Raw genomic sequence first — 15,581 nt, forward strand, 5'->3', positions numbered from 1 at the left:
AGTACCCAATAGGATGCAGTAGAACAAGGACAAATGCAGAGTGCTGCATCTAGGATACAAAAATTTCCCAGCCAGTAGGTGTACTGGATGTGACCCTCTCAGCAGTACAGAAGCAGAAAGGGATCTCGAAGTCATAGTGGGCTCCAAGATGAACATGAATTGTCAGTGTGACAAAATCATCAGCAAAGCTAACTGCACTTCATCAGCAGATGCATGACAAATAGAACCAAGGAGGTGATACTTCCCCTCTATGCGGCATAGGTGGAACTGCAGTCGGAGTACTGCATCCAGTTTTGGGTGCCATACTTCAGGAAGGGTCCAGAGAGGGTCCAGAAGAGGGCCACTCAAATGGTTAGGGGCTTACAGGCCAAGCCATATGAGGAGAGACTAAGGGACCTGTACCTATTCAGCCTCCACAAGAGAAGGCTGAGAGGTGATCTTATGGCTGCCTACAAATTCATTAGGGCGGCGCAGTAAGGAATCGGAGATGCTCTGTTCACCAGGGCACCTCTTGGGGTAACAAGAAACAATGGTCATAAACTGACAGAGAGCAGATGTAGGCTAGACATCAGGAAAAACTTCTTCTCAGTAAGGGTGGTCAAAATTTGGAATGGGCTTCCAAGGGAGGTGGTGCTCTCCCCTACCTTGGAGGTCTTTAACAGAAGGCTGGATAGGCATATGGCTTGGGTCATCTGACCCCACTCTTTCCTGCCCAGGCACAGGGTCGGACTCTATGATCTGTTGAGGTCCCTTCCAACCCTAGCATCTAAGAGTCTATCTATGTCTGCTGGTACACCAGGAAAAGGGACCTGGGAACAAGCCCTGGGGAGGGGATGGACCTCCAAGGGCATGCCATTATGGGCCAGAGAGAGCCCACCCTCATTGGCCACAAGTGCCAGCAGGGCCTACAAAAGGATGAGCTGGATGACAGACAACGTTCAGTTTTTCCCCTGGAAAGTACAACAGAGCCAGGGAGCTATACAACCCACGTGGAGACATGGGACCCAGATGTCCAGAGGGCCAAAACAAGAAGTTCTGGAGGAGCACAACTCCAACCAGAAGCAGGAAAGATAGCTAAGTGAAGTGGATCTGGGGAAATTCAGGAACGACTGAATTTATGAATCTTAAATCAAGAAAGGAGAAGAGGATGTGTCCGTATATATTTTAGCTGAGAAATAAGAAATGTATTTATTTGGGAACATTTTGAATTAATTTATGGGATTAAATAAGATATAAGAAGGGAAGTAATTTATGGACATTTTAAATGAATTTACAGGATTGATTAAGAAATATGCTGTAAGTTAATTTAGGGACATTTTCAATGAATCCATAGGATTGATTAATATGAAGTAAATGAATTTATGGACATTTTGAATGAATTTATCATAATAATTAAGAAATAGGAAGTGCATTAATTTGTGGATATTTCAAATGGATTGATATAACAGATTCAGAAATAAAAAGTGAATTAGCATTATGCTTGTGGGTGGTCAGTTGACGGATAAGGAGGGACTTAATGCCTAGATATGTGTTTCATGGAATGAGGCCCAAAAAAGGGCAAACAAAAAACTGAGAAATACAAAGGAGGCCCAGAGAAAGGCTTAAAGGGGAAAACACAAATGTGGGACTGGTATGAGTCATTCACCACAGACCCAAGAGGAAAGGGGCAGGGCATAGGAGAGGTGGAGCCCTGCAAAAGAACAAAAGGTCCAGTCAAACAGACCTTCACCCAAGGGATCATCAAACCTCCCCAAGAGAACCAGAACATGAAAGCATGGGGGGTGAATGAGAAGACAGACAGAGTACAGCTGAGTGGAGGCCTGAGAATTTTCAGCTACTCAGTGGCCCTTTCAGAAAGAAATATTCCTCAGAATTATAAAAACTACATGGATGTTATATGATTGCATTCATTTTTTTCCTGAAAACAGCTTCAGATTTCCATTAATAACTTGCCGAGCCTTCACCAGGAGTGTTGAACTGCATATTTATTATAATTAGAAAGCAAGAATGGCTATAGACATATTTAAATATATTATGTGATTATAAAACAAGTGTGCATCAGAATACTAGCATTTTGCAAATCAACTTCTGATTTTTGAAGTCATTTAAAATAATTGAGGGCTGGATGCCATCATCCTCAGTCTTTTCAAGTAACACCTCCTCCATATTCCATGAAATTACTAGGGCTAAATGTTGAATAATGGACTATATTTAGTAGGCCTGTTCCACAGTTCCCTGAGAGTATGGGCACATGTACTTTTGGAGCTGTTTCAAAAGGGCAATATTTCAAAATGGCAATAGCCATTAAGTTCTAATTGTTACTGTAGACAAGTCAGAAGAATACAAATGTAGCAAAACCCTTCCAGATTTAACCCAGGATGAAACAATGTTTAACTTAGAGCAGTTCTGCTACATACCTGGTATGACCACAAGTAGCTCTTAAAGTATAACAGTTTCTGCCCTTTTGAAACAACTCTAAAAGTACTCCTGCCTGTGCCCTAGAATAATCATGCTCAAAACCAGATAGTTAATAAATCACATGAATGCATATGAACTAGTGAGGGAAAATGAATTGTGATAAAGAATTTGTAATAAATTTAGGATAGTTAACTGTAAGCACATCCCAGAAGTGTTTTTTTAAGATTTAAAATTCAAGTCAAAATTCAGGATGTGTTACTAAAACTTGTAAGGAGAAAAACCACTGGAAACTCTTTCTAGTAAAAGTTTAAGAAATATTCTGCGTCATGACATATATTATGATTAATGATATTCTCACATGCATAGATATCCTTCCAAATTGATTCAACTTCCTTTGTGTTTGGTCTTTTTTTCAAAAGCTAACAACAGACTGTGTTCATTTTTATCACTTGTATGGCTGTTTGGGTCATGTTGTTTCCTATGTGCGTATCTTTGCAGTTTTGTGTCATGATTTAGTCAAAAGATTAAGAACTCACTAAGAGACTGCTACAAGTTAGAGAGAGAGTAGGGTTGAAGTATTTCAATCTGCAGACTTTTTCTTTTCTTTTACCTTTTCTTTTTCCCTGTGTTGTCTCCAAATACACCAAATCTTTTTTTATTTTTTTTTTATATTTTTACCATTTTAACAGATTCCGTATAGTAAATGTGTTCCGCTTAGTACCTTACAACTTGTCTTGTGATAAGGGGGATTGCAGGGCAACTGACAGCAATAGGTATACCACTCCTTTGGAAAAGGGAATCCTTCTTCATTTCCTTTTTCAAACCCAAGAAAACTTTAGGGCTGGTGATAGTTTCCTTAACTGAGCTCTAAGGCCCAGTGAATTACAAGTGAGACCCAGGCATGCCTGGAAAAGAAGAGTCTGCCACGGACAAGAAAGCCCCAAGGGTTAGCAGCAAGAGAGTGGAACTCAAGGGTTCAGCTCAGAAGGATTTGTCACATGATGACTTGGTTCCTTGTACAGGCAGTCCTTGGACTTAAGACACAATTGGTTCCTGAAAACTGCATCTTAAGTTGAAACGTTGTAATTTGGAACCAATTTTCCCATAGGAAACAATGTTATAAATGGGGGATTGGTTCCTGAACCAAGGCCCGATACCCTGTTTTCACCAAAAATACCCCAGAATTTAGTACTCAACCAATTATAGATGAGTAATATAGCTAAATGAATGTATTTATACTGCAAATAGCAATCATATTGACTGGGAAGGACTTCTTTGAGGTGATTTTGCTGGATTTTTTTGAAGGGCTCTTGGTTGGACTTTTTGAAGGGTTCTTGGCGAGAGTCTTCTCAAGAGTCTTGGCTGCAGGTTTTTCTGGAGTCTAGCCTGCTTTCTTAAAGACAAGTGTCCAAGGAAGTTCGGACACATGTTCTCCAGGGAGATGGGCGATGCAGAGAACTTGTTTGTTGGCATGGCGTTGCAACAGATCAAGCATTGTAAAGTCGAAACTGAGGTCATAAAGTTGAAACAGGGTGTCAATTAATAAACGTTGCAAGTGCGAAATGTTGTAACTCAAAAAGTTTCAAGTCGAGGACTGCCTGTATATAAAGACATTCACACACCAGACTCATGTTTCTAAAAGGAAAACTGAAAGAATTCTGCTCAACATTAACTAAGCATTTTCAGCGTCTCAGACCTTGATCATAATCATCATGCATCTAATCCAAATCCCACAGACATCAAGGGGAGACTTTCCACAGATCCATATTTATAACTAAAACCAATTTGTTATTGCAAGCACTGAGAGTAAGTAGCAGAAACAAATGTTCATTTTATTCTCTAATATAAACAAACATGAGTGGTAGTTACTATAAAACTACTGATTTCTAGCATGTGTCTGTTCTTCTCAGATTTAATCTGTAGCACTGAAGGAAAAAAAATTATCTTGGCAGAGCAACAGAAACCAAACCTAAAATATACAATATTCAGTGCTTTAAGTGTATTATGTCCAATCTTAGTCAGGCTAATTTTCTTACATAGTCTGTCAGGAAATTTGAAAAAAATCTTTCTAGTCCTTTCTGATGTAAAGTTCACTAAAAATACATATCTTTGCCATAATCCAATATTACTGAAAATAAGAAGCCACTTGCTTGGTTTTGGGACATCAAGGAAAATATATGCAAGAGAACATCTTCCCCTCACAGCGGATGGAAAACAAAATACCAAGAGAGCCATCTGAGGCAAGAGGCAAAGAGCTATGTTAAACATAATTCCCCCAAAATATTCAGCGCCTACCCTTTGGACAAATAAACCAAAATTTGAAATCACCATCCTGAGTTTTATTATGAATAAAAATAGATGGACTTTTGCAATGTACCAAGAAAGAATTCCATCAAGAGACCCAAGGATTATGTAGCCTAAAATAAGGCTCTCTTTCACAGATTACCTATATAGTACATTACGTGCAAATAATCCAAGAAACTGATAGCACTGAGGAAAAGGTGCCATGTTAAGCTTTTATGATTTTGATTTTTTGGTTCATAGGCTTAATTTAATTGACATGTGGCTTGTCAATAAAATGTTTCAATATGTAGCTCTGTAGTGAGATGAATTTGGCACCCGCATCAAGGATGGTCTCGTTTCAATCCTCTAGAGTCTCGTAAACGAGCAATGTAAATGTTTGATTTCTTCAAAAGGGTATGAATTGCCATCAACATTGCAGGCAGAATGACAACACTCTTCTATACTTAACCTTATAATCACAAATATTGACATTTTTCAGAACCTTATTTAGCAGAATTACCATGGCTCACCAAAACACACAGGAATGCATTTTAAGTATCGTGTTTTACAAAGACCAAAGGAAAACATAAATGTCCAGGTCTTTCTCAGAGTGACCTCTTGAAGAAGCCAATTCAGAATGGTGGTCTCATCGCAGATCAAGTAGTTTGATCATAACAGACCACATCACAGACCACTAGCTGTGGTGCACAACTGGAAATTTATATAGTAAACATTATTAACCATCCATCTTTGCCAACAGAAGACTAAACTTCCACCGATTCCTACACAAGATGGTCCCACTAAATTGGAACTAAAATCACACACATCACAGTCAGAAAACAAGTTCTGTCACATCCATATTTATCTGAGCCAGGAAAATGAAAAACATTTTGCTTCTTAGCCTTTTTTATAAATATACTTTTCCCCCCAAAAAAAATCACTATTTTGATTTTCATTGCATTTATACTTCACAGAACTGTAGTTTTCCTGGTCACTGACACATTTATTTGCATTGCATTTAATTCAACTAAATAGCCACTAACTTGGCTAGCTCCTCTTAACTGCCCCAAACAGCTTCTGAAATAATCATCTATTTGGATTATTCAACTCCTTTTTACCTTACACATTTCATGGCATCTATGTTATACGTTTTGAATTCAATGTTACTCTCAGCATTATTTAAATTACATTATAAAATCTGTGTTCACACCAACTTTGGTAAACATATATCACCTGGGTTCAAACCTTCAGGAAGTCATAAAATGTGGTATGCATCAATCTTTTAGAGACTTTCAGAAGTACGATGGAATAAAATGTTGCAGAATAGTTTTAGAATAATGTTTATAAGCCAATTTCTGTTTTGCTGTTACTGGGGTCATATTAGTGTCACCAGTACTATTTGCTTGTTGAAGAAAGCGTCAATTCCAATGTAAACATCAGTAATAGGTCATTTAGAAGAGTATTGCACTTCCTGATTGACTTAAATTAAGAGTCCTTCTTACTGATGCCTGAATCCACCCAACATCTTACAAAGGCTAGAGTATCTTATGGCATTTTTATGTGTGCCACAGGGATGGGATGGGGGTACTTTAACTAGAGCAGCTCCATGAGCCACTCTAATTAAAGCACCCACTGCATCTCATGCATCAGCATTCCCACCACTATTTTGAATGAGCTTCAGTTAAAGCACCCCACCACCATTTTGAAGCATTGGGATGCTGATACATGAGACGCAGAAGCTGCTGGAGCGCTGTAATTAAAGTGTTTCAGAGCAGCCTCCCCGCACGTCTATGGGCACCGCTGTCAACTGAAGATGACCTGCAGGAACGTATTGAAAAGGTGAGGTAGTTTTAAGATAACAAGACATAAGTTCAGCAAGCAACAAACAGTAAATTTACATTTGTTGTAATTGATGAGGCCAATTAAGATCAGCCATTTGCTATGACTACGCAAGCAAATAAAAAGGTATGGCAGACCTGTATTTCCCTAGATGGAGTTTGGATAACAAGACTGGCTTTTAGCATCCATTCACTTGTTGTTTAGCAGTACAAAATCCATTTAATGGTAAACATTATGCCTCCAACTTCAAAAGGCACCACCATTATTCTTAAGACTCTAATATTGAAAAACATGACACACTCAAGGACAAATAAAAAGCAGGCTTGCTTTAAAAAAAAGGAAGTATGGCACTTTGTCTATCAGAATCTCATAGAAAACAAAATTTCCATAAGAATTGCAATAAATTAGGGAGAAGACATTTCAAAAGAAATTTCACAGTTTGGGGGTTTTTTTGCCAAATCTCAACTTCAACTAGTTTTAAATTTCTTAGTTATGGAGTACTTAAAAGGTTATAGATTACTTAAAATGAAATATCCAGTAGAATAAAAAAAAAAGCTAACCTTCCAAACATATGACCTAATGCAAAGCAGGACTAAAACAACAATATATATATTTAAATATCTCTCTTCACATAAACATAAAGCTATGAAATAAACATGTAACAGCCACCATATTGTCACCTTGATGATTCCCAAACAGCAAAAAGAGCAGAACTACAAACTAATAAGTATCAAAGAGCAGAATTAACTTTTTGGATCTAGCCATAGGCACTAGCCCTGATGGCCAATTAGTGGAGGAGGGAGGTGGACAGAAAGGTTTCAAAACTGCAGCCCATGGGGAGCCCATAGTCAAGGATCTCGCACTGTTACAGCAGCCACCACTGTGCAGGGAGGTAACTGCTTAGCACATACACATGCACGTGCCACTCCAGTGCCAAAATTCCTAGTTCTGCTTTTACAATTATTACTATTTTTAATCTTCTACTATATTATGTTCATCTTTTAAAAGGCCACTGACAAGATAAAATTAATCAAAATATCATAGCAACAACTATATTACTGTTTTAGCTTTTTTTAAAAAGTCAGTACTAATCAATTTCTCACCATGCTTGTTTATTTTTTTCACATTTTGCTCATCTTGGCTGAAAGTGAATTTCACTGATCGCTCCCCATGAATTACTAGGATGTGTTATGACTTATTCCTTTAGAAGTATGTATAATTTCTCTTAAAACATCATCATCATCAAATCCCTGAAACATTTCTAGTGAAGCTAAGGTTTGTTGTAAGGTATTTACAAAATCCAGAAGTGGTTCAAGTTGTCTATTTAAGTTAATGAAATGTAATGTAATGTAATGTATCATAACGTAACGTATCTGAAGGCCTACTTCTCCAAAGACCTTTTGCTGCTCGTAATATCCAGCTGAGCAACTTACTTCCCACATGAGTCTGCAGTCTGTATTTTCATCCAGTTCTTGTGGCATTCTTTTCTCTCCAGCAAACGGACCAAATTTTTCACCCTAGATAATGTTTAAACAAAAAGGATAAGAAAGTAATGCAACCAATTTACCAAACTACAGTATTTTGCGACAACGTCACCTTCAAAAAGAAAAAGACAATTTGATTTGATCTACCAAAACTTCGTAGTATTATAGCTCAGAACTCAACAGTGGCAATGTCATGTTCATCTATGGCTAGGGAAATTGAGGGCTTACTGTCTATTTCACAAACAGCTACATGTACTAATATACCACATTATGCTATTTTTGTAAATCTTTCCTTTTTTGCATAGGTTGCAACAGACATCCTTTTAAAATTACAGGTTTACCTTCCCACATTTATCATCCATTTGGCAAAGAGCACAATTTTCTCCATTTTAACTTATGCTAAAATTTATAAAACAAACTTTTTTAATAAAAAACTATTACACTGTGCCAATATTATCTTAGCATAACATTTTAAGAAAGCACTTTTCAACAGGCATCCTTATAAAAATTAAGATTTTTGGCTGTAGAGTTTCTATTGCATTAATTTTCCTGATTACAAATCTGCTTTTTGAAGTGCCACAAATGAGAACACTGAACAGCTTTGAGGTTTTTGAGCAGATAGAGAAATTTGGTGAAAATAACAGTACGTATGTACTATGAATTAGTTCGTTTGTATAAACAAAATTAAAATTGTAAAATGTGAAACCACCTGTTATACAAGCCTCATGCCAGAAAAGCCTGAACCATCATATTCCTGCAACAGTTTTGTCTCACATACCATATTAGAAGCATGGTGAATCATTTAATTAAGACTTTATTCCTATAATGCTATAGAACCATCTTTTCCCTGTTTTTGCTCCAGACATCCACCTTCAGCTTCCTCTGCCCAAAAATGAAGTTTTTACCATCTTTAATTTTCCCTGAGCCCGAGGAAAGGCATGAGCCGGAAAGCTCGCAGAAAAAGATATTTGTTTTGTGATTTCTTAGGTGGTCTAATAAAAGGTATCATCTCTGAACCATGAGTTCTAGAGTTTTACATTCCTTTCATCTCAGACCAACAGGGCTACCAAATACATCCCTGTTTGACAAAAGTAACTTTAACATGCTATGCAATCACTTCTATAATTCAGCCTTCGTAGGCAGTAAGAGCAAAATGCCAGGTTGTCTTTAGTACTTAAGACATTAACACAGTTCGGGAAAACATATTTATAAAGCCTTTGTAGTTATAATACTGTATTTACATGAACCCAAGATGACTTAGAATTTAAGACAACCACCCAAAAATTAGACGGTATACACAGAATCATAGAAGTAGGGTCAGAAGGGACCTTGTAGATCTTCAAGTCCGACCCCCTGCCTGGACAGGAGGAAAACTGGGTTCAAATGACCCCAGCCACGTAGGTATCAAGCCTCTTGTTAAAGACCCCCAGGGTAGGAGCCAGCACCACTTCCCTTGGAAGTTGGTTCCAGATCCTAGCCGCCCTGACTATGAAGTAGTTCTTACAGATGTCTAATCTAAACCTACCCTCCAACAACTTGTGGCCCTTATTCCTTGTTATCCTGGGGGGCGCTAGAGGAAACAAGGTCTCCCCCAAACCCTCCTGGTCCCCCCTAGTGAGTTTATAGACGGTCACCAGGTCCCCCCTCAGCCTTCTCTTGTGAAGGCTGAACAGGTTCAGGTCCCGTAGCCTCTCACTGTAGGGTCTGCCCTGCTGCCCCCTGATCATGCGGGTGGCCCTCCTCTGTACCCTCTGAATGTTGTCCACATCCCTCTTGAAGTGGAGTGCCCAGAACTGGGCACAGTACTCCAGCTGTGGCCTGACCAGTGTTGTGTACAGGGGGAGGATCACCTCCTTGGCCCTACTTGAGATGCACCTGTGGATGCACGATAGGGTCTGGTTAGCCCTGCCGACTGTGACCTCGCATTGTAGGCCCATGTTCATCTTGGAGTCAATGATGACTCCAAGATTCCTTTCTGCCACCGTGCTCTCAAGAAGGGAGTTTCCCATCTTATAAGTGTACTGCTGGTTACTACTGCCCAAGTGCAGCACCCTGCACTTGTGCGGGCCCAAGGACCGAGCCCTGGGGGACTCCGCTGCCCACTTCCCCCGAGGTTGAATATGACCCATCCACCACCGTCCTCCGAGTACAACCCTTCAGGCAATTTGCAATCCATCTGACTGTGTAGGCATCAATGCCATAGTTGCCTAGTTTTTTAATGAGGATGGGGTGGGAGACGGTGTCAAAGGCCTTGCTGAAGTCCAGAAAGACTACATCCACGGCAACACCTGCATCCAATGCTTTTGTGACCTGATCGTAAAAATGAAAAATGATAAATTTGTTTGTTCTTAAATTCATCCTGCTGTGATGGAAAAAGCAGTGGCAGGAGGCCAGGGGCCAGCCCTCCAGCTCTTGCTCCCCCCTGCCCCTTGGCATGTGCCCCCTGTCACGTGCCCTTCTGTGCCTATGACTGCCCCCTGCTACCTGGCCCTTGCCCCCCGCCACTACACACTCCTTGCATCCCCACCCCTTGGCCTCCCTGCAGTGCAACTCCCCAACCCCCTGCAGCCTGCCCCCCAGCCCTTGCGCTCCTGCATCCTGACCCTCTACCCCCTGTTCCTCCCTGCAGCCTGCCCCCCAACCCTTGCCCATCCCACCCCCGCTTACCTTCGGCTGTGGCTCTGCTTCTCTAGAGCAGTCAGCAACATGGTCCCAGCCAAGCTGAGCCAGGGAGAACTGGCAGCAGCTCTCAGCTGGCTCAGTTTGGGTTAGAGCTTGAGCCACAGCAGAAGGTAAAAGGGGAGGGGGCAGCAGGGAGTGGGAAGCATACAGGCACAGGGGAGCAGGGATTGGAAGGGTAGGCTGCATGTTTCCCCCTACCCAGTAATCTTCTACCCGCTACCCCACCCTACCGTGTGCCCCTCCCCAGCCAAATGAGCCTGTGGCCAAAGCTAGAGTTAAGTCTCTGCCTACCCCAAACCAGTACTCAAATCCAAGACAAGGCTGCCCCCCTGATGCTGACTGCGAGGGGGTAGGCACATCCTGGACTTGAGTAAATACGGTATTACCATTCCCTTAGGCCAGCAGTTTCCAACCTCAGGCCGCAACCCAAATGAGGGTATCGGGGGCAATGCCAGCAGCGACGCACACAAAGGACAAGCCGCTTTGCGTGCCAGGAGCCTTCCCGCCCCCCCCTCCCCCCGACCCGGGGCCACTGCCACCGCACTCCGCTCCCAGCAGTAGGTCATGGCAAAAAAAGGCTGGGGCCACTGACTCAAGCACTCTCATCAAAATAAAAAATAGTAGATATATCTTTTAACTTAAAATTCTGGTGTAGAAAAAGAAAGCTGTAGCTTTAACATGTACTAGCTGGTAAAGGTACATCTTAACTTCAAACAAATGTCAAAACTACAACATGTCTAGCTAGTATGTTTAAACTATTATGTAAAATATGTTAAGAATTTGCTGCATTTAAAAGCTTGTCTAAGTCTATTCCAGCCAGGCAGTTGGTGCAATAAAATATAATACCCACAAAAATCCTTGCCTCCCTTAAAATGATACCCTTTTTTACACTACAGACATATGGAATTTTTTATTTATTGTTGATAAATATTTGTATAAGTAAGACTTGGGAGAGGTCTTAGATTTTTTTTAAAAGGCAGTGCCTAAAAAGTTTATAATATAAGGATGGGTTTTAGCATTACAATCTGTCCCAAGCAAAGGGAGGCATGTAAAAACAGCAAATAGCTCTTACAGGCCCAGGAGCTGACCTAGGGATAGTGTGACACTGTCACAATTAGTTCCCTGGTTTCCCCTCTTGTTTAAGAAGAGAAGGAGCCTGTGGTAGCCTGTACCAGCAATAAACTGTGCAAATGTGATACGGAAATCAGTTTAAAACTCAGTGAACATGAAACCAGATAAGGATGGGTTTACACGGTTACTTTTTAAAGGTAGAACTACCCTTTGAAAGCGCAGATGAGGAGTTAAATGTATCTACCATAAGTAGGGCACATATCACTGTAATATCTCTGTCTTTAATGTCTTTATCCTTATAAGACGAATGGAAGATAAGAATGTGTTATTACACAGATCAGGAAGTAAGATGCTGGTTATACCTGGGCCAGTCAGCTCCGTTGTTTTACATTTCTAAGAAACCTTTTGTTTCCAAGGATCCCAAAGCATAAAAGCTCTGCCCACCATCAAAACAGACACTTCTGTGAAATGTAGCAATTGTCCTAAAATAGCATGCACTGCTGAACAAGTACGGACCACCATGGGTTACGCACAGCAATTCACACAAGACCAATAAATCTCTACTGTAATCTTACATGTTTAAGAAATTATGACAATCCAGAACTGTGGTGGATAAGAAACAGGAGACATTCACCTGAGTTCCAAAGTGATTTCAAAGTAAGTAGCAAGTGAGATGTATTTTTAAATATTAATTTAAACTTGACATATTTTAACATGAAACTGAAGTTGGTAGACAACTAGCCATTATGCTCTGCAACCCAAAAGATCCCAATAGTACATGCAGCTGTTAATATAAACATTATCATCAAAAAGAACTTTTATTTATTTATTTTTACAGATATATCTGAATTTTTTGGTTGTTGATAAGCATGTTGTAACATGCTGATACACACACACACACACACACACACACACACACACACACATCTCCCTAACAGATTATACTTTCTCAAGTTGATAAAAAATGATGCGTGCACCAGACATTATGTATACAACAGAAGGACATGCAAACTGCCATATCGTCACATTTGCAGAAAATGGCAGGTGTCAACTTTCGTGAAAGTTAAGCTACAATAGTCCCATTTCAGCAATCTGGTTCTATTTCCAGCAAAACACCAAGAAATTCCAGTGTTGCTAATTCTCAGTATTGCAAAGTTTGACGTTTTAATTAAAGGTCAACTATTGGAGACAGCTGCTAATACGTGTCACACACTAATTTCTGCTTCCCTATAGAAGGGAAATCAGTGCCATGAAGTGTGAGTATGACTTGTGCCTAACTTGTTTTATTTACTCAGATGCACCAGTCCTGAGACAGAGGACAGTCACCAAGAACACGCAGGCAGGCCCAGTCTTGTCTTCAAGTTCCATACCAATACCCATTTTTCAGGGAGCAAATTGTATTGATTCCAGACAGTGAGGTTTGCTGCTCATGCAAAGCCCCCAATTCACAGCCTTTAATAACAAAATACCCGCAGCACACTCCATGTTCCTATGACTAATCATCTGCAACACAACAGCCAGGTCTACATTAGGGGCACTTTGTCGGTATAGCCATACCTGCATCGTACACTGGCAAAGCACTTCTAGCATGAATGCTGATTATATCGGTAAAAAACACACTACAAACAGTATAGTTTACTTCAGCATCCTTCACACCCCAACTTAAATAAGTGAAAGTAACAAAGATACAGCTTCTTCACTATGCCTACATCTATACTAAGGCCTTTTGCCTGCAAAACTACCTCTACAGGAGGTCAAACTTCATATCTCCTGATTTACACAACGATGCCGCAAAAGTTCATAGTGCAGACTTAAGCTGTCAAGAACCGTTTCATAAGCCCTGTTTAACAGCAAAACCTGGTGACACTTTTACCAAGAAAATGGAAGGGCTTCGGTTGGGAGTAAGGTGAAGATTACCCTCCCTTCTGCCCATTGCAATGTTTTGAACTTAGCAGTCACCTCTACACAAGAAACTGACTGAGCAGTAGCTTGTTACTATTGTACAGAAGCATCGCACGACACAAAACATGACGTGACGCTACTGTGCAGTAGTAAAGAGCTTCTGTGCAGCCAGCATCACCTACAAGCCATTCGGCGATGCTACTGCACAGTAACTCCAGTTACTGCGCAGTAACTCCAGGCGACTGTGCAGTCATTTTGTACTTGTATACACATTTAGTATTTGTGTATACAAGTGCTTGTGTATACAAGTACTAAACGACTGCACAATAAGAACTGCGCTGTCAGTATCTCATGTAGACGCGGCCAGTTAATCCCAAGGTACACCAGTATCAGGGAAAGGCAAAATAGATCCAGAGATGTCCCAGACCATTAAAATAAGTCAAAATATGCTTGAGCTTCACTATATGCCAAGGAGTCAAAGCAAGCTGTATACACCAGAAGGCAGCCCAGGAAGTCCAAATGATTCTCAAATCAATCAGTAAGATCCGAAAATGGGACGCAGACTCAAAAAACTAAAGAATCCAAGAAAAAAAGAACAACCCCAGTAGAAGCTTAAATTAATATGGGATTAATAACAATAGTTTAGCATCACTTCAATTATCTGAACATAATGGGGGCCACACATTAGTGCTGGCTAATTGAGATTTTTGGGATCATCAAGAGAATATTCTAATTAACAGCAGTCAGGGGATGTGACCTGCTTTGAGGAAGAGGGATCTAGATAACTGAAGTTTCAAGAAGCTAATGGGGTGTACTTGGTAGCCGTGTTGGTCTGAGACAAAAAGACATACAAAAAACTAGAATTCTTGGTTCCAAATGATACCTTTTATTAAACCAATTGGGAAATGGCAACAACCCCCCCACAAAAAAAAAATTGTCAATTTTCAGAAAAGGACAATTTTCTTGCAATTTCCGAGTTGGTCTAATAAAAGGTATCATTTTGGAACCAAGAGTTCTGGTTCTTTGTAAGAAGCTAAAGGTGAATTTAGGCATTTGCTCTAGGAAAGGCAAGAAAAGCACAGGAGTTTGAGGGGTGCCAGGGGCCTGGGTAGATCACAAGAGGTGCCAAATCTCCCCAGGTAGATCACAAGAGGTGCATGTCATAGAATCAGAGAAAAGGAGGGCAGGAAGGCAGGGTGCCAATGACAGGGGAGCTCAGGGGGGACACAGAAGAGACAAGAGCCCGCCTGTAAGATTTGAAAATCATAACCTGGCGGGGAGGGGCATCCTCCGGATTGCTCCTTCACTTGGGTGGACTTGTTAATCAATGAACCCATTTAATTTTTTTTGCAGACCCCCTGAAACTAAAAGTGTAACTCCAGCCCTGTTGGAACGGACCCAAGGAGATCATCCAGTCTGACACCTTGCTCCAAGCAGGACCTGGCCCAACTCTGAAAGAAAGAAGCTGTGTCAGGAGCAGGGCACCACCAACTAAAACACCCCCCACCCCCCCCAGCTCACTTCTTGCTGGGGCACAGAATGAGCCAGCTGTGGGCACAGCTGCTCTACCCTGCTGCCCAGGGCCTGCGGGCCGGGGGGGCGCATCCCAACCGCTGGCTGGTTTGGAACTTTTGGGGGAGTTTCCCTTCCCCGAGGAGCAGACGGAAGTGAAGTGAAGTCCGACAAAGGGGAGGGCTGGATTCAGGCAGGCAGGCAGCGGCGCGGGGAGACGGCGCCGTGCAATCCCCTCCCGTGCTACGTGGCAGCCTCTCTCCGCGGGAGCCAGCCGCGGGTCGGGCACCCCCGGGCGGGGCTGAGGATCACCCACCTTTTCCACTCTGCGGGCCGTATAGAGCCCCATCCCGTCCTGCACTTTAGACGACTTGAGGGCAAACCTGTCCT

The 15,581-nt window shown here is 41.3% G+C and overlaps 1 protein-coding gene across 1 annotated transcript in view; it reads right to left on the bottom strand.

The window, feature by feature from the left end:
- The window catches only part of PRDM5 (PR/SET domain 5), a 161,008-nt gene extending 145,434 nt beyond the window's left edge, over positions 1-15,574 (bottom strand). Inside the window, exons 1-2 of the mRNA XM_025199130.1 lie at positions 15,508-15,574; positions 7,974-8,057 (exon numbers count right to left, since the gene is read on the bottom strand). Coding sequence (XP_025054915.1) covers positions 7,974-8,057; positions 15,508-15,540 — 117 coding nt within the window. The 5' untranslated portion in view covers positions 15,541-15,574. The remainder of the gene's footprint in view (positions 1-7,973; positions 8,058-15,507) is intronic.
- Between the last annotated feature and the right edge of the window lie 7 nt (positions 15,575-15,581).

The sequence above is a fragment of the Alligator sinensis genome, unplaced genomic scaffold (assembly GCF_000455745.1).
Source record: "Alligator sinensis unplaced genomic scaffold, ASM45574v1 scaffold544_1, whole genome shotgun sequence".
Lineage (NCBI taxonomy): Eukaryota > Metazoa > Chordata > Crocodylia > Alligatoridae > Alligator > Alligator sinensis.